The sequence below is a fragment of the Camelina sativa genome, chromosome 2 (genome assembly GCF_000633955.1).
Source record: "Camelina sativa cultivar DH55 chromosome 2, Cs, whole genome shotgun sequence".
Taxonomy (NCBI): domain Eukaryota; kingdom Viridiplantae; phylum Streptophyta; class Magnoliopsida; order Brassicales; family Brassicaceae; genus Camelina; species Camelina sativa.
Window position 1 is genome coordinate 24,180,510 of NC_025686.1, and position 23,160 is coordinate 24,203,669.

The 23,160-nt window shown below is 38.0% G+C and overlaps 5 protein-coding genes across 14 annotated transcripts; 3 read left to right on the forward strand and 2 right to left on the reverse strand.

Annotated features, from left to right (window-relative positions):
- On the reverse strand, positions 1,681–8,280 carry LOC104735659 (rab3 GTPase-activating protein catalytic subunit-like). 3 transcript variants are annotated; one of them, XM_010455499.2, is made up of 22 exons: positions 8,065–8,280; positions 7,938–7,981; positions 7,805–7,857; positions 7,427–7,553; positions 7,277–7,344; positions 7,092–7,189; positions 6,703–6,874; positions 6,160–6,391; positions 5,740–5,866; positions 5,414–5,523; positions 5,144–5,236; positions 4,714–4,842; positions 4,471–4,604; positions 4,299–4,394; positions 4,034–4,101; positions 3,665–3,827; positions 3,521–3,592; positions 3,235–3,274; positions 2,797–3,074; positions 2,536–2,713; positions 2,222–2,439; positions 1,681–2,123 (listed from the first exon to the last, which is right to left on the reverse strand). In XM_010455499.2, exons 4-22 carry the CDS (start codon positions 7,467–7,469, stop codon positions 1,806–1,808), a joined length of 2,637 nt encoding a protein of 878 aa, XP_010453801.1. In that variant the 5' UTR covers positions 7,470–7,553; positions 7,805–7,857; positions 7,938–7,981; positions 8,065–8,280; the 3' UTR covers positions 1,681–1,805. The 3 variants fall into 3 exon arrangements, with proteins under 3 accessions (XP_010453801.1, XP_010453794.1, XP_019092763.1); XM_010455492.2 differs by having other exon boundaries at positions 7,805–7,868; positions 8,065–8,127; XM_019237218.1 differs by lacking the exons at positions 7,805–7,857; positions 7,938–7,981; positions 8,065–8,280 and having other exon boundaries at positions 7,277–7,322; positions 7,427–7,517.
- Positions 8,712–11,852, forward strand: LOC104735678 (tyrosine-protein kinase SYK-like). Its single transcript, XM_010455508.2, has 3 exons — positions 8,712–9,364; positions 9,514–10,594; positions 11,272–11,852. The coding sequence occupies exons 1-3, from the start codon at positions 8,913–8,915 to the stop codon at positions 11,554–11,556; spliced, it is 1,818 nt and encodes a 605-aa protein (XP_010453810.1). The 5' UTR covers positions 8,712–8,912; the 3' UTR covers positions 11,557–11,852.
- LOC104735687 (uncharacterized protein At5g39865-like) lies at positions 14,614–15,653 on the forward strand. The gene has a single exon (XM_010455519.2). The coding sequence runs from the start codon at positions 14,710–14,712 to the stop codon at positions 15,523–15,525; it is 816 nt and encodes a 271-aa protein (XP_010453821.1). The 5' UTR covers positions 14,614–14,709; the 3' UTR covers positions 15,526–15,653.
- Positions 16,742–19,002, forward strand: LOC104735709 (probable inactive receptor-like protein kinase At3g56050). 8 transcript variants are annotated; one of them, XM_010455588.2, is made up of 5 exons: positions 16,748–17,131; positions 17,207–17,680; positions 17,777–17,967; positions 18,049–18,181; positions 18,260–19,002. In XM_010455588.2, exons 1-5 carry the CDS (start codon positions 17,050–17,052, stop codon positions 18,826–18,828), a joined length of 1,449 nt encoding a protein of 482 aa, XP_010453890.1. In that variant the 5' UTR covers positions 16,748–17,049; the 3' UTR covers positions 18,829–19,002. The 8 variants fall into 8 exon arrangements, with proteins under 8 accessions (XP_010453850.1, XP_010453868.1, XP_010453842.1 ...); XM_010455596.2 differs by having other exon boundaries at positions 17,216–17,680; XM_010455581.2 differs by having other exon boundaries at positions 16,748–17,680.
- On the reverse strand, positions 18,670–22,395 carry LOC104735698 (ETO1-like protein 2). The gene is made up of 5 exons (XM_010455529.2): positions 20,187–22,395; positions 19,793–20,084; positions 19,402–19,711; positions 19,069–19,326; positions 18,670–18,859 (listed from the first exon to the last, which is right to left on the reverse strand). Exons 1-4 carry the CDS (start codon positions 22,133–22,135, stop codon positions 19,076–19,078), a joined length of 2,802 nt encoding a protein of 933 aa, XP_010453831.1. The 5' UTR covers positions 22,136–22,395; the 3' UTR covers positions 18,670–18,859; positions 19,069–19,075.

Below are 23,160 nucleotides of genomic sequence, written 5' to 3' on the forward strand. Positions count from 1 at the left end.
ATCATTTATACATAACTTTAATATTTCTTGTTGATACATCAAATCATATCAATGGATCGTCGGTCCAATTTTTATTCCATTATAGGAAATATAACTTTGTCCATTTCAGTACTCTTCATTGGAAACTAGTTAATTTTCCTTACCATTGTGACCAACCCATCCAAATTTTATTATAGTTCGCTGATTGATAGCTGTAAACACTAAAGATTCTAATTTAACGTACATGCTGCTTAATTAGTGCTTCATTGACGGCATATATAATTTCTGGTTTATCTATTTTTTATATAAAGTGTATGATTTTATCGTTTTGGGTTATGTCTTAATCTAAAGAGTATCAAAATTAACACTTTCGTTCACACTAATTATATTATTTAACAATTAAACCCATGATACATAGACCACCAACTGCCATCAAATAATGTTAATATCATATAAACAACGCAATCTAAATTCTCAATCTATATACTGTAGTTATTAGGATAAGCAAGCGTGGAAAACATTATGTACAAGGTCAATAATATGAGGGAATCATGGAATCACCATATGATTTGGTTCATAATACAAGGACTCATTGCGATGGAACTGATAAAGTAGGGAAAAAAAAAAGGGAAAGAGAGATGGTGAGGAGTTGGTAGTGGGTCAAGAATCAATGAAGAAAGGTATTGGCCATCAATTTCTAATAATCTAATCCACGCAATTTTCATCACTCACTCACTCACCCATTTACTTAACATTCCTTATTAGTGCTGCTTAGTCTCATACCTATACGGTCACGCCTTTTCACTTTATAGTCTCACACACCACACCGTGTCCCCATCCCATAATTTTTTATGTATGTATAAATCAAGATAAAGAGAAGACTTATTGTAGTATTTTATCAGGATCATTGTCAAACATGGCAACTATTTAATCAAAGTTCCCACCACAAAACTCTTTAATCCTTCTATATATTCATCCAATCATCAAATTTAGAAACAAGAAGAAAAAACGTCATGTCTACCAATAACAACAATCATATGTATCATCAATCTATATAAAACATTTTGATTTGATGCACCATCTTCGTAGCATGATGAGTTTCTTTTAAATCTTATGCAGACCTACGACACAATCATACTTTCATAACGACGTACAAATAATTAATAAGGTTTCATCTGCAAAGAAGACTGATCTCATCTTGAGCTATATATACAAACGTATAAAATTCAATTTGTTTGTATAGCTTATTAAAATACTTTTATCCTTTTTTCTTTTCTTTTGCACTAACATTCTTAAAGACCACTCAGTCTAATGCTTCTAGAAATATTGCATCACATGATTTACCCTTTATATCGCAAAAGTAACAAAATTAATCTTCTTTTTCTCGTTTGACCCAAAAAAAAAAAAACCTTTTTCTTTTCTCCTTTTAAATTTTGATTGCGTGTTTCATCTGAAATATGACGTTGGAAGTGATCGATCATAGATCTCTCACTGCATGTACGTCGTCCCGAGTCATACGAGTCCATTCACTCAAAACTTAAAAAAATTCAACAATAGTATAATTTAGTAACAAGAGTACACCAAACATAATACTAACAAATCGACATATCATTCCTCACTGCCTTTGTGACTTTGTGTTTTCGCAAATCATTCGTTGTCTATTATTAACGCAAATCATATTAAATCGACGAATGCAAAAAATAAGTTATATATTAAACAAAAAATTTACGTGAAGTTTGTTCAAGCAGAACTTCGTTTACTAATTTTCTATTAGAGAACAAATGTGTTATATCGTAAGGTTATAAATTTAAAATGAAAAAAAAGAATCAATCACAAGAAGTAACAGAGAGTCCAACTCGGAGATCGTTAGATGTTCCAGACACGTACATTCGGTGTGTCTCGATTTCTTCTCCCTTCCGGTAATTGGTGGCCGCCACGTCAGCAGCTGCAGCGTAATGGATGCCGTTGTTGACATCGTCTCCGGTGGAGAAAATGATCTCTCTGAGAATGGGTTCATGTCCGTTTAGAAGATTCCCCATACTCAGCACCTTTCTCCATGACTGGTTCGCCGATGGCGGCGCGAACAGGTTAGACACCACTTGTCTCTCTCTCAAACTCACTTCTTGTCTACTTACTTCCATCTCCTGTGTTCCAGTGACCAGAGAGACGTTACGTTACATTACATCATCTAATTATTACATTCCAATCAGAGAAACTCTCGCTGGTTTAACAATTGACTTACCGTCCTGCTTTTGTTCTCTTCCTCATTTGAGTTCATTCCCATTGTTGGGGAATAAATGGTGTAGAAGTCGTTGAATATTACTTGAGCAAGTCGTGATGCGTCCAGGAACTTTCTGTGAATAGATGCCGCTACCGTTACCAACTTCTCCACGTTTTCAAAGACCACGCAGAGACGTTTCAGGTCTTTGACGGTTTTTCCTTTATCCGGAAGATTGTTGCCTGCATCCGAAATATCTGTTATATAGAGACAAGAAGGGCCGGAAGGAGAAGATGGTTCAAAGGGTTTGAATAATTAAGGAGAAACAAAAGTACTACGTTGTAGAGCCCCCAAAGTAGATTTGATGATGAGGTAGAGTTGCTCCAGTTTAGAGGTCATTTGTCTCATGTTCCCGAATTTTGTCAGGTTAAGAGTGTCGGCTGATCCTCTGAAGGCTGTGCAGACCATTTGCTCAAGAAGCTGATCAGGCCGCACTGTTTCCAGGTAATGAACAATCTGAGAAATTTGTCAAGATATTGAGGTCAAACCTAACTCTCGCAAGAGGTTATCAGCATGAGTAATCTCACAAAGACACATACCTTCTCTCCCTCTCGGTTCGGGTCTAGGAGAGGCTTTTGATCATCAGCTTGCAAAGCGGGTGCATCGTTCCAACTTTTTCTCCACAAGTTTCCTTGATCAGACATCCGTTGAGAAAGACGCCCACAAGGAGGCCATTTATCTTTCGAGCCTTCGGTGATGGGGCCTGCTGATGTTTCCGAGGTTTTAGGTTCAAGGCTTTCCCAATCTCCAGGTGAATGCCATCTGATAAAGTCCTCAAACACTGCCTCTGGGTTTGCCGCTTTGAATGCCGACATGTCTGCAATCATCTTTGTGAAATCAGGAAAATAAGGAGCAAGGGAATGTATCACAAAATTATAAGCGCCTATACTTCTCTTGCAATAGACTCAAGACTAAGAGAAGTGTAATGAACAGTTCTTCTCCGTTATCATTAACAGAGACAGAGTTTTAAACCTCACCAGATAATAAGATGTCTTTCTCCAGCTGGCCAGGAACGTTCTGAAATTCAAAGGGGAAAGATGTGTTCTTCAATAGACAATCAACAAAATAAACTTAAAAAAAAAGCGATTAATCATGTTAATTTTCCTTTAATGTCTACAAACAACACAAGAGCATACAGGAAAAAATCCATCTATAGCTAGGCAATGCATCTTCACATTTGTTAAGAAACATTACGTCTACAGAAACATTCTTAGTAGATAACCAAACCATATTCACTTCTACTAGGAAAGAAGTTGAACTTACAAGGGAATCACCAAACGCTTCAACAGCTTGGAGTCTTTCTTCATGCATGTCTTCAGTCATAAGAGGTGGATCCTGTCATCACTCAGAAAATATGAGATTGCTACCAAAAAGATAGGAAGCAGCCAAGTCAAGTAGACCACTAACCTGAGTAAATGGGGCATGGAGCCGCTGATGAGACTTCAAGAGCATCATAGTCCCCACTGGGCCAGCTGAGCCCCTCCTGAAGGTTGGGCTTTGGTTCTCAGAATTTGTGCGTTCAGTTTTCCTCTCAAATCTCGGTCTATTAGAAGTATATTCTGCAATTGAACTGTATCCACGGAGAAGGGATTTAAACACCCTTAGTCAAGATTTCCTCTCTACGAGACTTAACATTCAATCAAGAGCTATCATCATTTAAAATGGAAAATGAAAAAGAAAAGAAGAAAGAGCACAAGTCCTTGTAATAATAGGCAATTAGGGTTTCATCTATTTGATAACAACGAGAACCTAAGAGCTCTCACTTGCTAAGTTCACCTGTCACGTTTCCTCTGCAGATCTGCTTCTGAGGATTTATTTCTTCTCTTGTCGACCTTGTGGTTTTCCTGAGAATTCATCCAATGAAATGTATCAAGCCAACAACACAGGCGCTGCAGGAGTTAAGATATTCTACTGGGTTTATTGAGGATTTTGGAATTCCTACACCTTTTATATATGTATCTCCTTTTGTTAATTCAATGAAACACATACTTGCAACACATAACAACAAATGCACAAAATACAGAAAAACTTAGCCAATCACCTCCATAGAAACAGAAGCGTCTGAACTGTCATCACTTCCTATACAGTCTAGGAACTCTTCATTCATTTCACGTTTTTTCTCGATGCAAATTGCAAGCTGATCAACAAAAAAATATTGTTAGTATTCTAAAAGTAATTTCGACATTTACAATTAAAGCTATATAGAGGATTACCAGGTGCAACTTCTGGTTGATCAAACAAGTGGACAAATCAATAGAACCGTCAAATGGCATTTTCGGCAACGGCTGTGTCTCTTCCCAACACCATCGAACTTCACGGACAAACTCTATCCAGAGGAAGGCAATGGCTAGAGATGAAATGCAAAAAACAAACGAAAACACATCTTATTATATAGATAACTCCTTTCATTCCGTCACTGGCAATTACCAAATACGGCATAGTCTACTGTCACATACCACGGATATTGCAGTTGCCAAACCACAGTGAGTGCAAACAGAATTGTGTAAAAAGAGATTCAAGCGGTGCAGCCTTAAGAGCTCGAGAAAACTTGTGTTCGCCTTTAGTAAAATCTGGGAGTTTAGATCCTGCGAGATTAGATTGAAAAAGGTGAAACAATACCGCATGGCTGGATTCTAACAAACGTTTCGAAGCTAAAGGGGGTAAATTTATAAATGCTATAGCTGCAAATTTTAAAATTCATGCATCAAACTTTAGAAGGTTTCGAAGTGAATAATATAATACTACATGGACTTCTATTATGGAACCAGGAATGATTAGAAATATTCAGTTGTGTAACAGAAACACAAGCATATATATATATATGCTACCGTAAACATGGAGTGTATACATGCATATATGTTCACATATAATATAGTGGAAGTATACCCTCACGAAAGAGATCTTTAATCACCCGATCAAGAACTGACGGAGGAGGTATGACCACTGAGGTCTTTAAATTTTCAGAGCTTGGATTTTCCACTGCGAGAGATTGAATAAAAACATTAAACAATGGATATGTCCGGGAAAGCTAATGCTGTGAAATATTCTATGAACATAAGAGAAATTATCAAAGCTATAACTCAATCCCTTGCTAGTGGATTCTACATGTGTTTAAAACATGAGGAAATAATAAAAGCACACAAAATATCGGCAGACCTGACACAAAATCCTCCATAAACTGAGCTGTGAAGGACGTATCCAATGCTTCAACTAAGCAAAGTAGTTGGGAAGCAAAATCAATTCTTTTCCCAAGTGAAGGATCGCCCCTGGTAAAGCAATATTTGTTATAAAACTGAAGGGAAATTATAATACACCACAACGCCAAGCAAATTAGTTGGGAAGCAAAATCAATTCTTTTCCATGTGAAGATCATCCCTGGTAAAGCAATATTTGTTTCAAACTGAAAAAGAAAAATAATACACCACAGAGATGCAAACTACTATTCTGTCCAAGAATGAGAAACTATGAGAAACATTTCTTACAGATATGGTGAGAGGATTGGGTGCATAATCCACTTCTCAGCATCATGGGGTGAAGCATTTTCAAGTTCAGCCATCTCAAGAGTGCTTTCTACAGTCCTGTCAGCCCATGTGACCACCAATTCGAAACCTATCCATATCAGCCACAAAATTAGATAATGAATTCCTTGAATCGCATATACCAACAGCAAAGACCGGCCTATGCTTGAAGAATGATACAAAACTGTCATCACACATCAATTATCACATTGTTGTATGTTGGAATAAGAGGTTTATAAATACTATCTACTAAATTAGATAACTGAGTAGTATAATCACGAAAAAACACACATGGCCTCAACTCTGCCAGACAACTACCGTATTGTGGGTAGACTGTAGTCCAAGAAAATTAAATTTTATTCTTCATAGGATGCACGGATATACCTCTAAGTGGATCTTCAGCAGAGTACCACTCACTCCAAGGACAGTCATCATCCCAGAGCACCTTGTTGCGTGACTCAGAACCACTGTTTTCCGTAGTGTCTGCTTTGTCACCCATAAGCTCATCCATATCATCTTCGTCATCCTCCTCATCATATGGGAAGGTTTGGTATGTTAGCCTCATCATAAAGTGGACTTTGAAATTATGCATTGAGAAGTCCACTCCTGAATAAACCTTCAAATAAAAAACCGTCGTAGATAAACACAATATCTAGCAAACAATTTAATCACATGATAGAATAAGCCACGTTGGACTGGATCTCAAGTCAAAATCTCCTCTACTAATATCAAGCTTAAAGCATGTTGTATATCGTACATACAGCAATATAGTATTCAAAAATATAAGAACATTAAGAGCAACTAGATTGAAAACCAGCTTTTCATCATTGATGGCTAATGCTTGGTAATTATTCAGGTCCGTTTTGATAAGAAATTACCGACTTGCCGTACTGGTGACATTACTAATGAGGCGATAGAAAGACTTACAAACTTAGAAACAAACAACTCATATAGCCCTTCCAGGTGCATGAGTTTCACGGGGACTTGGCTGCCAATACGATCTGCTTCAAATCTTCTAGTAAAAACAGTGCCCATATTCTGGATTCCAATATATGCTTTGCGTGAAGGGTCATGCACAGGGACAAAGGCTGGCCACAAGCTACATACCAAAGTAGTATAAAGACCATTAAATATGCGTCTAATCATCAACTCCTTAGCAAAGACCTCAAGAATAATTTACATTTCTATCAACTTTGACTTCCAAGACTTTGGAGTAGGTATGCGAATTGGTATCAATTCAAAGAAACAGTGTTCTGTACACAGTTTCAGTTGACGATGCTAAAGCTAATGTGGTATTACTGGCTAAGAGATCGTACCTGCCACAGTTAGACAAAGCAATAGCAACCGCACTCAGAAGCTTACTAGACTCTGGTGTATCAAGAAGCACCCCACTGGCACTTTGTGGAGCAATCAACTAGACGATGCAAGATAGTTAATAATATATCGAATATGTATAAGGGAAGGTATTATTTCAACAGCAAAAGGTGGATTTTAAGCGTACCAGAAAATCCTTAACCCCAAAGCAAAGCTGGAGATCATGTGAATTACTGTTCCAATTATCAAGTCCAGCTGCATCAGTCAGATACTGAATTACGAAACAGAAAATGCAGTTTCTCCAAAGATAAAACGCATTATTTTCGAAATCATATACCTTGTTGGCTACCACCATTATCAATTAGAAAGTAGAACTCCATGCAATAGCTCTTTGAGACATCTTTAAGTTCGTGTTTGACTGTAAACAAATTCTTTGAATCTTCCACTGCAACGGCACCTTTTTCCTACACTCACATAATGAAGGCAACCTAAAAGGTCAAGCAGATAACTAAACTGAAGTGGAATCTCTAATATACGTCAAGTTCCATCTTTGATCATCAAAGTTCAAAATAGTAAAACTAGCTATAAAGTTCCGGCCAGATGAAAACTCGAAGAGTACACATTCCTGTGATTCTAACGAGCTCAGCAATTCACATATTGCAACCTATAGAACTCGATTGAAGATGGATGAAATCATTTGGAAAACCAAACTCACCACCAGGTTTTTGGGACCATTAGCTAACCATTGACGACAAGTTGCTTCAATATCTGAAATAAACCTAAAAAGCAACGGAATCAGTGGTGACATTCGAGAAAAGAACAGTGATGACTAAAATATGGATGAATACCTTTCCCAGGAAGAAGCTAGAGTAAAATCATCGAAATGTTGCACCTGCAAAACAATTCATCATCCATGAATACATAAAAAAGGACAGCAGAAGAGCACATGAAGAAGAGGCTTTAGGAGGTAGTAACCTCTTCTTCCACATCATCATCATCTTCTTCTTCGAGAGGATTAAATTTGCTTGTAGAAGCCATATAATTAATTAGGTGGCGAATTTCTCTCTTTGTACTTCTGGGTAAGGAAGGAGCTCTTGCAGATCCTCCGATCACACAGAGGAAGAAGAGATCCGGCTTCGTGAAAGAACAACGACGACGATGATGGGGTTAATAAAGTTACTGATGAAACGTCGTCGTTGGAAGCTGACTTGGGACTTTTGACAAACGACAAGAACAACGCGTGCCGTTTCGTTTTTATTAGAAAACGTTGCGAAGTTCTTCACTGATCCCGACTATCGATATTAATGGGCCTAATATTGGCCCATTACAGTAGTGATATATAATTCAAACCTGAGTCATGTGTTTGAAAAGGATTTATTAGGAAAACAAATTGAAGATTTGTACTAAAAATCTAATCTAGTTATCAGAATAATTTTTGGAATATATGTTAAATTTGTATGGATTGGTGATCATTTAAAACTAAACACAATTATGTACGCAGGGACCACAATCCACAACTAAAGAGATAAATAATCTGAAAGAAATTAAATGAAATTGGTCCAACACATAATGACAATTACAAAAACAATTAATAATAAAGATAAAAAAATACAGGAGCGTAGTAGTAGTGGATCGAGAGTGTGAGAAATCGTACTGCTTTTACACATAAATGAAGTCGTACTCTCACTAAAGCCAACCAAAGAGAGATGTAAGTAGAAATCTAAATAAAATCCCTGAAAATCTGAAAGCTACACTTCCGTTTTCATCTCTGTCTCTGTGGTTCATTGCCGACGAAGAAGTAGAAGACTTGCCTACAATAAATAATGGCTGCAGCCTTGGAGTGCTGGTCGAGCCGTGCCGGAGGTGGTGGTGGCGGTCCCGACGACGATCTTGTCGATCAGGTACTCATGCGCACTCACGACAGGTCCGAGTCACTTATTACGTCTCCGCCTGATACCACTTTGGAGAACGAAGGAGGATCCACGACGGTTTTCGATCAGAGCTCATCGGCTATGCAGAAGCGGTTTCACCGTCTCAGCCGGAATGTGTCAGGGGCGATTGCGTCGCTTAAAAACTCGCTCAGTCTCGATAACGCCCGGGATAACCAGAGCGTCGGTGGAGCTCCGTCGCCTAAGGCTGAAGCTGGTGGTGGTGGTGGGAGGAAGCTCGTGTGGGCTACTGTAGTGAGGAATCTTGCTAAGATGTATCCTGGTAGTCAGTTACCGGAGAAGCTCGTATCTAATCTCAAGAAACATTACGATTCCTTGCCCTTCAGGTAAACCTGAATTTCTAATTAAGGACAGTTAAAAACTTAAAATAGATAGTGTGTGAGTTTGAATCGAATCTGGATATATATATATATATCTGGTAGAACTATGGAGCAATTTAGGTAACTTGGTGTGTTTGTTGTTGTTGTTTCAACAGTTACAGTCAGGCTGATTTCGATATGAAAGAAGTATTCTTACACGTTAAGTTGATAGAGCAAGCTTCCGGAGATGACAATCCTGTGTTTATGATTCAAGAAGTGTCTGCTGAGGAGCCTCGTGGTTCAGTCCTCAGACTCACCTTCGCTTGCAACTCTTCTCTTTCTTGGTCAACTATGTCAGCCGCTCTTGATGGTGCTTCCATTTCTTGCAAGAAGATACAAATCTTTGAGAAGAAAGGGTTGACTCTCGGTGTTGTTCTTCTTCTGGATCAATCAGGGCAAGAGAATATGTTTAAAACCAGGGTTGAAAACGCCCTCAAGGTTGCAACCAGGAAGCCAAAACCGACTTCGGTTAAGCTTCCTTTTGGGCTTTGTGGCTGTCAAGAACAGAACGGTGGTGTAGGGGAACTTGGTGGTGTTGAAGAAGAGTCCATTCCGCATAGTAATAGGCTAGGGGTAGAAAACTCGAATAGTATGATCCAGCTTCACACTCCACTTCCTAGTTCTTCATTTGCAGTATCAGTAGATGAATGGCAGACCATCCAATCAGGTGGCAATGAGATTGGAAAGTGGCTATTGAATTCTGATAGTTTTGAGTTCGGTGATCAGGTTGGTCCAAATTCTTTCAAAGGAATTTTCCGCGGAAAAAGAGTGGGAATTGAGAAACTAAAAGGTTGTGATAAGGGGAATTCATATGAGTTCGAGCTCCGGAAAGATTTCTTGGAGCTAATGGCTTGTGGTCACAAGAGCATTCTGCAATTTTATGGCGTTTGCATCGATGAGAACCATGGATTATGTATTGTGACAAAGCTGATGGAAGGTGGGTCACTCCATGAACTGATGTTGAAGAATAAGAAGCTTCAAACCAAGCAGATATTGCGAATTGCTATAGACATAGCCGAAGGACTGAAGTTCATGAATGATCATGGTGTTGCTTATCGGGACCTTAACACGCAAAGAATACTACTAGATAAAAATGGCAACGCCTGTTTGGGTGATATTGGAATAGTCACTGCTTGTAAGAGCTTTGGTGAGGCTGTGGAGTACGAGACTGATGGCTATCGATGGCTTGCACCTGAGGTATGTCATATGCATGCTTCTATTCTCGTCTTTTACTTGAGAATTAGACTGTATGCATCATCGTGCTGCTTACCATTTCGTGATATTTTTTTACCTCTAAGCCAAATGATACATAAAACTAGACACCTGAAAGTGAAAGTGAAAGCTTGCTCATAAATTTCTCTACCCCATTATCATAATTCTCATAGAAACAAATCGCGGGACCTGTGTTCTTCATCTCTACTGTCTGTCCCCATATGACCCACTGCATTTTTGTTCTTATTGAACGAAACAAGTTCCTTTGCTTTTGGCCGTATCTGCTTTACCTTTTGTGTTTGTCTGGGCAGTTATTGGATGTCACTTTTGGATTCATATATGGCGTAGAAAAAGTAGATTCATTTAGGTTCTGTCAAATCTCTTACACCTCCAATTTTATCACTTCATTAGTCGAGCAGACATAACCTTTTTTTTCATTATACTATAAGTTATTCCACTTGTTTCGAACCATAGTATGTTACTCCTTTTCGCTTTGTCAAGCCACTTGCAATTGCAAATGGTCCAATCATTAGTTCCTACTAGAGCACACTGGTTCTTGGTTCTACATAGCCAACTTTTTAGTTCAATTCTTGGATCCGATCACGAAGTTACTAGATTTTTTGTGATGAAATCTAAATTCTTTATGGCATGGTTGAAAGCAGATCATAGCTGGTGACCCGGAAAATACGACAGAGACTTGGATGAGCAATGCATATAGTTTTGGAATGGTACTGTGGGAGATGGTGACGGGAGAGGCGGCTTATGCAACTTGCTCGCCTGTGCAGGCGGCAGTTGGGATTGCGGCCTGTGGCCTAAGACCGGATATCCCAAAGGAATGCCCTCAAGCCTTAAAAACTCTGATGATCAATTGCTGGAACAACTCCCCCTCCAAACGCCCAAACTTCTCTCATATCCATAACACGTTGCTCCGCGCCATTTCACGCTAAGCTTGGTTTTTATTCGGTGAGATTGTATTGTAAATTCAGGTTGTAACACTAAAAATCGTAATTATTATATATAGTATGTGATGAACATAATGGTGATATGAGTTGTGTTGGAAACATTAAAGGGGTAGGGTACGTGTAGGTTTTGGTTTGAGATACTTGTGGTGTGGCCCTTGAGGACCCATCTCTTTTGTCTGCTTAAGGCCAAAACTAATGCCTTCAAATTCATTTTTCGCCATTTGTAAAAGGCATTGTGCATTAAAAACTTAAAAGTAAAAAAGCTTGAGGATTTGTGGTTTGCTTTTCTGTGTTATAGTGAAATTTCAGCTTATTAATCTTGATTACATTTTTCCATCTCTCTAGACTTCTATAACAAAAGAAAAAAAAAATCATGAGCAGGGACATTTAGGATTGGTATATATCAGTGCTTGATCAGGTCTCTTTCATTACAAGTTGTTGTTGTTGTTGTTGTTGTCAAATTGTAATGAAAGAGACCTGATCAAGCACTGATATCTACAAATCCTAAATAGTAGATACTATCAATATTATTAGCTGGTAAACACCTGCCGCCAAGCCCAAATATTAAAGAAAAATTGTAGAGGGGAACAAATTGCAGCAAAACCAATATACGGATTTGGGCAGTCTGCTATGTCCGTTACAAAGCGAATCCATAGGCCCATCAATACAGTACAATACAACGAATAATACACATCCATTACCCACACATGAGACACACGTATATGTGGGGAAACAAAAGAAGAAGAACATATAGTATAATCTCGAGTCCTCCTCGTGCTCGTGCATATCAATCATATTGGGTATCGGGGAAGAAGGAGACATATGCTCATCATCTTTTAGCTTTCGTCAAAGTGGTGGTGACACGTGATGCTTTTCAGAAACCCACTTTCCACTACACGTGCCACTTTCACTTAGTTGTACCCTCAATCCATAATTATTGATTCTTAATTTCTTATTAACCATTATATCAACTTTTTCAGTTTATGAGCTAAATACTTTTTCATATAGAAAATTCTCACTTTTCTTAAAAAAGAAAAAAAAAAGTATTCTTGTTGTATGTGCGCATAACCTGATAAACAAAATAATAAGCTATAGTACATAACAGACCGAGACCGAACAAAAAAAAATAAGAACAAAATTTAGCTAGAGAATTTGGTGGTCATCATTTAAGTTGTCAAATTACTAACAGATGAGATTTGGGCTGATTAATAAGTATAAGCAAATAGTAGTATATTTGTACTTTAGTAGCTTTGGTTGTACACATTTTCAAATGTTACAGTAATCATTTTGTTCGATGGTCCCGCCTCACGTGATTATTCCTCTTTAGTCTTTACTCCCACTTCTCTCTTTCTTCATTTTCTTGTTGTCTTGGCCATTTTTTAAGAAAATCCATTACATACAGACACAAATACATTTATTCTAAATTACTATTTCCATTAAAAAAAATCCATTGCAATAATAAATCCATTACTATTTCTTTCGAATAATACATTTATTTTAAATTTTAAAACTAATTATTCGTCAGTTAGAATCGTTAGCCAAAAAGATTCAATTATTAGTAGATGAATTTATTTAATATATACATTTATCGTAACAACAAATTTATCATATAACTAGTCTATTTTATGCAGATACACTTTATTATTGCAGTATCATAAATTACCATTCATTTTTTTTTTTGTCATTGATCGTGTTCTCTTAGACTGTTATAGCCTCAGTTACTTCTTCTACTGGCTACTGCTACCATTTACTCAAACTGTAAGCTTAAATTTATCATACATTTATAATACATTCATCAAATCTTCTTTGGCGACTCGATGTGCACTCAATCGTGTTCATTTATTTACCGCAACATGTATTACTCCATTTTTTCAAAATTTCATTTACACCATTGGCATTATTCGTTTGGAGAAAAAAAAAACACAAAAAAGTCAAGATATGAATTTAATACTTTTATGAAAAAGATATGGAATGTATATAGTATGAGTTGAAAACAGCTGTAGTATCATAGGAACATAAATTTCATTAACCATTTGGCAACATAATATCCAGTTTTCTTTTTGACTTTTGTATACATATTTTTTATCCATAAAAAGAAATATTAAAAATAGAAAACAAAATTTATTGTAGTAATTAAACTTTTAACTGTAATAATCTCATTTATTAAACATTAACTTTTCAAATGTTTTTGTTTTTTCCTTCGAGGAGAAAACCAAAACGAAGATTGAACGACACTTTTTTTTTTTTCATTACTTGTCTAGTTTTTTTTGGTTTGTTTGTCACAAAAACCATTTAGTATCTTTATTTTAATGTATAACTACATCTGCAGTATATAACTACGTCCGTTAATACAAACATTGCTGGAATCTCAAAATCCCCAACCCTCTCATTCTCATACACAATCCGATAATAGCTTCTGAGTTCTGGACATATAGATATAATACTCTATTACGAGTATTTTTTCCTAAATTGTAGATTCAGTTTAAATTTCTTGCTGTTTTGTATTGTACTATATATAGTTTCTTTTTGATAAAGTACTATATATAGTTTGTATTGTATCTATTCTAGTATCATATATCACATATTAATGAAACGATAATTAAATAAAAATTCCCTACCGTGCGAAAATACACTATCGCAAAAAAAAATGTAAGAATTACAACTTCAGAAAAATGCAAAGTAGCATTTATAATGCTATATAATTATGTATTTTTTAATGATTTCGCAATTCTAAAGGTAATAAATGCAGAAATACTTATACTATTAATTCTTCATTTTTCTTTAATTTATACAGTGTTCATTCAACCTTAGAAATCTTGGAAAAAGGAGAAAAGAATTAAACAGATCAATAGTAACTATAATTAGCATCATAATTTTTACTGCATCTAATTATAATTAGTAACGTTAATTTTCACCTGTTTTATCACAACCAATCTTGTTTTTTATTTTTTAACTTCACAAACAAATTGTTAGAGAACCCATAAACAAAACAAAAACACAACAAAAGCTCCAACCACTTTTTTTTTTTTCTGTTTNCCCAAAAAAAAAAAAAAAAAACTCCATATTCTCTGCAAATCCCAAACAAACCCTAATTTAAAAAAAAATCTTCAAACTTCTCCGCCGTTTCTACCACCGTCAATGTGGCGGCCGTGGCGTAAATCGTCGGTTAAGATTCACGACACATACTCTCCCACCACCGCTTCCTTCAAAGACATTCACCATCTCATCTCCGACGATTCTTCACCTTCTTCTTCTTTCCCTTCTTCTCCTTGTCCTTCTCCCAGAAACGCTTCTAGAGTCTTCCACCGAGTCTGCGCAGCTAATTTAATCCTCAAATCCTGGCCAACTCGTCAATCTAACCCTCTCCTCCGCGCCGATTCCGAACCTATACGCCGTAATAATCCAAATCCAGAACCAGCAAAACCAGATGTACGAATCACAATCCCAGGATCAGAGAACAGCATCGTCGTCTACTTCACAAGCCTACGCGTGGTTCGTCAAACGTTCGAAGCTTGCAAATCCGTTACATCGATCCTCCATAGCTTCCCTGTACGAATCGACGAACGAGATCTCTCAATGGACGCGTCTTTCTCAACAGAGCTACAACGGATCTTCGCCAACAACGAGAAGGAGAAGGAGAAGACAACGCCGAAGCTTCCGCGAGTGTTTATCGGTGGACGGTACATCGGAGGAGAGGAAGAGGTGATAAAGCTACACGAGATCGGTGAGCTGAAGAAGATGGTACAAGAGTTGCCGAAGATAGAACGAAGGGTATGTGAGATGTGTGGTGGTCATAGATTTGTACCGTGTAAGGATTGTCACGGTAGCCATAAGGTTCATAATGAGAAATTAGGAGGAGGGTTCAGAACTTGTTTAGCTTGTAACGAGAATGGTCTTGTTAGGTGTTCTTCTTGTTCCTTTTCCACCACCACTACATCTCCTCCTCCACCCTAATTCCTTAGTTTTTTTTTTTTGTTTTTTTTTTAAAATTAATTTACTACTACTACACGAAAAATTGGAATAATTAAAAATATTTTGTTTTTTTTTTAATCTAATTTTTCAGAAGTTTCCAATTTGTATAATTCGAAATGGAAAGAGGTAGTAGCAGCTTCAGATTTGTTTTTTTTTTTAAGATAATTTAGAGAATTATTAGATCATGTGTGATGTGAACGTGATTAGCAGCTAAAGTCCTTGTTATTATTTGCTGTAAAACCAAGTGTTAATTTTCGAATTTTAAATTGTAGATCTAAATGTGGTAAGGAAGAAAATTAAAAAAACTATAGGCAATTGTGAATTGCAAAAATAGTAAAAGAAAAGTAGCAATGATATAAATAATTCATGGTGGAAAGAATGTATATTTATATTTATGTGCATGGTTAAAATGATGTCATTTTATTTTTAAAAAAAATAATAACGGGAGTGATGAACGGAATTGAATCAATTGATTGTCCATATCATTCGAGTTAACTTACAAAAGTAAAAATTTGGTTATTTTATGATTTAGATCAGTTTTTTTTTTTCCGAGAATAGGTAAAATATGTAACCAATTGCAATGATTATTGGTTATTAATGATGATTTGGGTTGTAAATTTGTACTAGGGGTTGGGTTGGGTGATCCTCGCAAATTTGGTTTTGTTGGTCTAGAGATGCGATTAAAAAAGGGCTCCGCCATACCATGATTTTTAAGTACATAAAGGTCTGATTGTCAAGTGTCAACAACAAGAACCAAAAAAAAAAAGATTTGTTGGCCATTGACAATTTGACATAACATAACAAACACAGAAAAAGTAACAACAACTCTAGAACGTAAAAATGACTACTATAACTTATGGTATTGAACCCAAAAAAATTATAAGGTATTTTATAATACCTTTTTTCTTCCAATTAATTTATAGAGGTTGTGGTGTACTGTATGAACCTGATATACAGCTACTCGAAGACTGGTGGTATCGAGAGCAACCACTGACCCATGGATGCTTCGACCATCTGAGCCAATCGAGTAGCCGTGTGTTGCCTTTGCAAAACAGCCAATAATATATTATGTCAAACAAAGACTCTTTCAAATTAAACAAAATTTCTGAAGAAGAGTCTACGTTTTAAAAGGGAACCGTTGTCATCTCATATTAGATCAACATACAGAATCAAGAACATACTATTTATTAGTGAAATTCAGGTAAAAGATTTACATGACAATTGCGTAAACTTTAAATTATCGAACTTTTGTCAAGTTTGTCTGTAGTCAAGTGTATGTAAATAACTAATAACTTTTCAAATTGTGTTTCTTTTTTTGTTTTTAAAAGAGAAATATCAAGAAAGTAATAAGAAAATTAGAAATAGAAGTTGAAAGAGTAGTAGCAACCGATTGATTAGTCTTCTTGTCCTCAACGACGACTTCAAAACTGTTTCTCCTCCAACATTCTCTTCCTTCTTTCAGATAAATATTAAACAACAGAAGCAAAGAAACCAATCTCCTACCTAATGAGATCCAATAGACGTTGGGGATTGAATCTCCCAATCATCATCTTCCTCACCTATCTTCCTCTGAAACTCAAGTCCCAAGGTATGTTTCTTTTGATCCTCATCTCTCTGTTTTTCTCTTGTGTTTCTTTGAATCATGACAATTCCTTTTCTGAAGAGATTGCAGAAGTCTTTGATTCTTCTCAAGATAATTCATTAATCCAATCCAGAGTTAATGGGAACCGTCGCATCCTGATTGATGCACCTTTTCCTGGCAAAGGCCCTGCCCTCGATGCCTCCCCACCATCCCCTGAATCTGCAACCTTCAGAGATCCCCTGCCGCCTCCACCACCACCAGAAGGCGACGAAACCCCTAGCCCTCCTCAAAGTGGTGTACCAGCACAAACACCAAAGACCACCCCACCTGCTATTACTCCCCTGCCTGTGCCTTCGGCTCCATCTCCGTCTCAGTCTCAGTCTCCTCCTCCAAGAACTAAAACGAAGTCTACCAAGGTTTTTATGATCGTCGGCATAGTCGTTGGCGTATTCACTCTCTCGGGTGCATTAATCATCTTCTTTCTAATCTTCAGTCGAAAGATTCCAATCAAGCCTTGGTCCAACAGTGGCCAGCTTCAAGATGCTCTTCTCACAGGCAAACACACTCTTCAATCTTCACTCTCTCTCTCTCTCTCTTTCTTCTCTCTTCATATTGAGTTCCTCTTATTTTGTACTTTTTGTATTGCAGCAGATGTTCCGAGGCTGCAGCTATCTGAGCTACAAGCAGCTTGCGAAGATTTCAGTAACGTCATTGGCTCTTTCTCAGATGGTACCATTTATAAAGGAACTTTGTCCACTGGTGCGGAAATCGCCGTTGTGTCTGCCGGGGCTGGTTCTCGTGCAGCCTGGTCCACCGCCATGGAAACACAATTGCTACAAAAGGTACCAGAACCTCGTTTGCAGCTTCGTTTTGAACAGGGGTTGACATTGCCATTGAAGAATAATTCCACTCTGTTTCTGCAGTTGCATAAGTTATCCAAAGTGGATCACAAGAATTTTCTGAATGTGATCGGTTATTGCCACGAGGAAGAGCCCTTCAGCCGAATGCTTGTTTTCGAATACGCTCCCAATGGATGCCTCTCCGAGCATCTGCACTGTGAGGATTTCATCTTCCCCATAAATCTTATGTAACTTGATACAATCTTTAAACTGATGAACCGATCATTCATGGCAGCTCAACACGCGGAGCACTTGGACTGGCCTACCAGACTAAGAATCCTCATGGGAATAGCTTACTGTCTAGAGCACATGCACAATCTCAACCCACCCATCCTGCACACCAGTTTGGACTCCTCTTCTGTCTACTTAACTGAAGACAACGCTGCCAAAGTCTCCGACTTTTCTGTAATCAATTCCATCTTTCCCTCTCAGGAGAGTTCCTCCAGCAAGAATCTTCTAGAATGCTCATTACTTGATCCCCAGACAGATGTCTTTAATTTTGGTGTTGTTTTGTTCGAAATCATCAGTGCGCAGTTACCAGACCCGGATTCTTTGTTTTTCGAACCAAAACCTGCAAGAGATATTGTGGATCCGACCCTGGAAACGTTTCAGGAGGATACTGTTGAGAGACTGCTGGAGGTGGTTAGGCAGTGTATGAATCCATACCCAGCTCAGCGACCAACAATGATAGAGGTTGTGGTGAAGTTGAGAGAGATAACTGGAATAGAAGCTGACGCAGCAATGCCAAGGCTATCTCCACGGTGGTGGACGGAGCTGGAGATCATATCCACAGAAGGAAACTAAAGAGAATGGAGCCGTCCTTTTAGGTGTCCCCCTGTATATATACACAAATGACACTTTGAAGTGATGATCATCTTTATCTTCATCTGCATTAAAAGACTAAATACTGTATATAATAAACAGTTGGCTTTGCATAGAAATCATTGGTAAGAATAATAATAAATGACAGTTTCTTTACAGCATCTGTGTATAAAAGTTAAGAGATCCCGATGAATTATACAAATGGGAGAATGTGGTTGATACCTTCAAATTAATCTAAGCCAAAAATGGTGTTGTCAATGGAAGAAGCTTGATCCTTGGATCTGCTGTAGAGATGGAGTGTCTCAGTGTGGTTAGGGTCTAAACAGAGAGCAGCTTCACAGTCTTGAGCGGCCAATGACATATTTCCTGTGGCCTCGTGGAATGCTGCTCTGAGATGAAGCGTTTGCAGTTCCGGTCTGAAAGCTATCGCCTTTGACAGCTCTTCCACTGCCTCTGTCTCTTTCTGATCATCCATCAGCACTGCCACACAGACAATCACTTCTTTAACTACTAAATTTATAAGATGTTTAATAAGGAACAGGAAGAGTTAGTTACCGGCAGCTCGGTATCTGTAGGGATAAGTTCGCAGAGGGTCGAGTGTTGTGGCCATGTCAAGATCTTCTTTGGCTTTTTCACGTTCACAGTACTCAGACCGTTTCTCGTAAGCTGCTGCTTTGCTACATGCCTTCTCGATCAGCTTTGTCATCTCCTCCAACGCTTCTTTACGTTGGTTCTTCAAGAAATAAACTCGCGCCAGTCCTTGATGCGCACGAGTATGTTTGATCTCTAGAGCGTTCTTATACGCGGTTTCAGCTTGATCTAGCATCCCTGAATTGATGTAAATGCTCCCAAGATTGTTCAGAGCCTGCAGAAACAAAACAAAAAGGATTAACAAGAAAACAATATGAATAATAGAAAGAGAAAAGCTAGATATCAAAATGCCAACCTGTCCTTTGCGTAGCCCATCCGAAGGACACTTAAGAGCTTCCTCTAAAACCTGAACATCGCAAGAGATCTCGTCCGCATTGAGATTTTTGTCAGCTAGAACATAGGCTTTGAGGAAAAATGCTTCAAAGGAACGCTGAATGGAGATTGCCTTCTCGGCTTTCGTAAGAGTTTTGTCCACATAACCCATGTCGTATAAAAGCCACCCTTCGTAGACCAACCTCTCAGCCTCGGAAGTAGCCAAGTTCCATGCCATTCGCAAACACCTCATCGCGGCTCCTTGACAGTTCAATCTGTCACACACATAGATCACAAAACAAATGTAGCTTTTGTCAACTCCTGAAAAAAAGTCACCAAGTAGAGTTTGCCTGAGAAACCAAAAATATTCATCTTACCTTAAGAGAAGAAGAGATTGTCTAAACCTCAGATAGTTTTTGTTGGGATCATTCTGAAGCATCTGATGAACAACAGCCAACGACCCAACATCATCTACAGCTGACCATCTCTCATAAAGCCTCACCCAACAATCAGCTTCGCTCTCTACTTCACTACATTGCGCGGTCAGAGCCTCCACCAAATCATCTCTCATTCTCCCACCAAATACAGCATAATTCGGATCTAAACACAGCACTGCTCTAAGATCTCTCAAACAGCGCTCACGGTCACCAATGGCTAGAAACAGCCAAGCCCTCAGCTCGAGACATTCTGGACTAGGCTTGAACAGGATTAATCTATCAATCTCTTCGAAGGCTTCTTTAATCTGCTTCTGTTCGAATTTCATCACAGCTCTGTACTTGTATGGAAAAGTCAGAGACGGGTCAAGTTCAGTGGCGGTTGCTAAATCTTTTAGTTTCTCAACCCCAACATTGTACAGAGACCTCTCTTGATACATCCAGCCATGTGGCTTGTGACTAGAGATGAGAAAGTTCATGAGCTTGTAGGCGGAATACCTCTTCCCTTGTTTATATTCAGTTCTTGATACCCCAGCCAATGAGTAGACATGCCCTAAGCTTGAAGCTAATCTGAAATGAAACTGAGCTGCTTTGTAATCCTTTCTCTGAAACAGAACACATCCCATTTGATGCAAAGACAAAGCCTTTTGCCAGTTTGTGCAAGCAAACTCTCGAGTTCTCTCTAGCAATATCAGCATAGGCTCGGTAGTGAGTTTCTCTTCCATGCCTACTTGGCTGAGGAAGTAGTACAACAGGAACAAACACTCTGAACCAAGAAACGCTAATTGTTCTTTTGCTTCGGAACTGCAGAAGAATCTCATCACTTGTGGATTTTGAAGAGACTGGGGAAGCTCTCTCAGAAACACCTGCAAGCAAGCAGATAAAAGAAGCTTTGTGCGTTCCTCCAACGCGTACTCTACAAAGGTTAAAGCTTTATCGAGGTTAGTGACAGATGAAGCCAAGCGAGCCTCACAAGCAGACTTCAGATCATCACAACAGAACTTGCTTGCTAATAGAAGCAGCTCAAATACAGTTTCAACACGAAACAGATGAACTCTTTTGATCCTACTGTATATGTTCAGTGCCAACATTGCCTCAATCGAAATGCCATTCTCCGAGAAATCGATCTCACAAGTTCTAGACTCCACGAAAGAACCATACAACATAGCCTCAAAGGGACGTGAAAGCGCTGCGATTCGCCACCTAACGCACTTAGCCTTCTCTGAACCTATGCAGAAGGAAAAATCACTAGCCTCATCTAAACCCGAGAACTCATCAGCACTAGAGATTTTAATGTCATCACTACCAAAGCTGTTGTTATCCTCATACTCCGCAGAGCAATCACAATCCTTGTCAACTACAGTCAAATCATAACCATGAGTCAAACTAGTCTTAGGACATTCAACAGCAAACCCATTACAATCCATAGAATCAACTCCAACGAGTTCGTGTTCTCTCCTATCAAATCTCAACCAAGCAGACAAAACAACCTTACTAGGGACATCAATGGCGTGTCTCCTAGCGTTGAGCAAACACCTGCGCAAGAGCTTGGCATCACCGAGACTGCGTAGAACAGCGTACTGCTCGAGGTAGAGCATGGACGTCTCGGATTCGGAACTTGACTCGATTCTCCGGTAAAGATTCGATAATGACTCAACTAAGTCGATAGGTTTGAGGTAAGACTCCAAGGGAGGCTCGAGAAGCTCTGTTGTGGGGAAACCATGGGGGAGAAGTGAACGAGATTTGGATTTGGTAATGGATTTGGGATGACCGAAGAAGTTGATCCGAGGGGTAACATTGTTGTTGCTGCTGGTAGAAGGAGAGTCTTGTTGTGAGTTAAAGGCGTGGATTTGTGTGCTCTTAAATCTCTCAAAGAGTTTTAGATTTCGCATTTTTTTTTGCAATATCACTTAGAGAATCTGAGAAAAAAAGGGTTATGATTTTGAAGAAGAGAGCAAGATGGATTCAATCGAGTTCAGGTCGAGTTTGTCATAAACTTTGGTTTCTTAGTCTCTGCAATAAGAGAGAGAGAGAGAGAAAGAGTTTAAAACAGAGGCTGTGTTTTCCGGTGACAACACACTGCTACAGAGACAAAAGGAGAGAGAGAGGAAGAAGACGATGAAGTAGTGTGATTGTGAATTATTAATTTTTTTTTTAAAAAGGTCAATAATTTGGGGAGAAAAAGAGTTTTTTTTCTCGCTTTTTTGGGGGAACAGTTTACGAACTTCACCACTGAGACTGACTTAGTTTGGTGGTTGGTTCCAATGGGTGTGATACGAACCAGACCACTTTATCTTTTGTTTCTGACTTTTTTTTTTAATTGCTTTTCGTTCTTCTTTTTATTTAATTCTTTGGTAACTCATTAATTACAAAATTTATTTATTTTAGTAATTATGTATCTAGGCTGTAATTTGTGAAAGCGTTCAGATTAGTAAAGAGATTTAATAATTACATACAGTTTAGAAGATATAGTATAACTAAGATGGTTGGTTCGTTTTGGTTTATATAATAATTAATAAAAGCCTCTCTGACTAATCCAATGTTATGGTTTCATGTGATGCCAAGATAGGTTGGTTAAACTAGTTATCGGTTGGTTACTTATATATCTCTTATCTAATTAATTGAGCTCAACATTTTAAGCAAGAACTCAGTTTTTATTGGTGGATTAGTTGTGATTTAAATGAAAAAGCGAAGATATTAGTGTAGGGGTACTTTTCTGAAACTTCATAGTTTTATACTAGCTTTACTACTTCAAGTCTTCTTAATATGGAATCAGAGTTTCAGACCAACAACTCTTATAAAACGTTTTCAAACAATAAAAATAAAAAGTAGACAGAACCAGTTCTGATGTTATTTTGCCCGCACACTTGGAAAACACATGAATTTTACTTTCTTAAAAGATATATATACAAACCAA

What these genes read in the sequence shown, in the direction of transcription:
- LOC104735687 (XM_010455519.2), top strand. Translation starts at nt 14,710, where the DNA reads ATGTGGCGGCCGTGGCGTAAATCGTCGGTTAAGATTCACGACACATAC.
- LOC104735709 (XM_010455540.2), top strand. Translation starts at nt 17,050, where the DNA reads ATGAGATCCAATAGACGTTGGGGATTGAATCTCCCAATCATCATCTTC. An exon ending in CCTCTCCGAGCATCTGCACT is followed by an intron (nt 18,182 to 18,259) that starts GTGAGGATTTCA and finishes CATTCATGGCAG; the next exon opens with CTCAACACGCGGAGCACTTG.
- LOC104735678 (XM_010455508.2), top strand. Translation starts at nt 8,913, where the DNA reads ATGGCTGCAGCCTTGGAGTGCTGGTCGAGCCGTGCCGGAGGTGGTGGT. An exon ending in TACGATTCCTTGCCCTTCAG is followed by an intron (nt 9,365 to 9,513) that starts GTAAACCTGAAT and finishes TTGTTTCAACAG; the next exon opens with TTACAGTCAGGCTGATTTCG. An exon ending in ATCGATGGCTTGCACCTGAG is followed by an intron (nt 10,595 to 11,271) that starts GTATGTCATATG and finishes GGTTGAAAGCAG; the next exon opens with ATCATAGCTGGTGACCCGGA.
- LOC104735659 (XM_010455492.2), bottom strand. Translation starts at nt 8,127, where the DNA reads ATGGCTTCTACAAGCAAATTTAATCCTCTCGAAGAAGAAGATGATGAT. An exon ending in ACGCTTCTGTTTCTATGGAG is followed by an intron (nt 4,102 to 4,298) that starts GTGATTGGCTAA and finishes ATGAATTCTCAG; the next exon opens with GAAAACCACAAGGTCGACAA. An exon ending in TACTTTGGGGGCTCTACAAC is followed by an intron (nt 2,440 to 2,535) that starts GTAGTACTTTTG and finishes TTTCGGATGCAG; the next exon opens with GCAACAATCTTCCGGATAAA.
- LOC104735698 (XM_010455529.2), bottom strand. Translation starts at nt 22,135, where the DNA reads ATGCGAAATCTAAAACTCTTTGAGAGATTTAAGAGCACACAAATCCAC. An exon ending in CAATCTCTTCTTCTCTTAAG is followed by an intron (nt 20,085 to 20,186) that starts GTAAGATGAATA and finishes TGTGTGTGACAG; the next exon opens with ATTGAACTGTCAAGGAGCCG. An exon ending in ATGGGCTACGCAAAGGACAG is followed by an intron (nt 19,712 to 19,792) that starts GTTGGCATTTTG and finishes TTGTTTCTGCAG; the next exon opens with GCTCTGAACAATCTTGGGAG.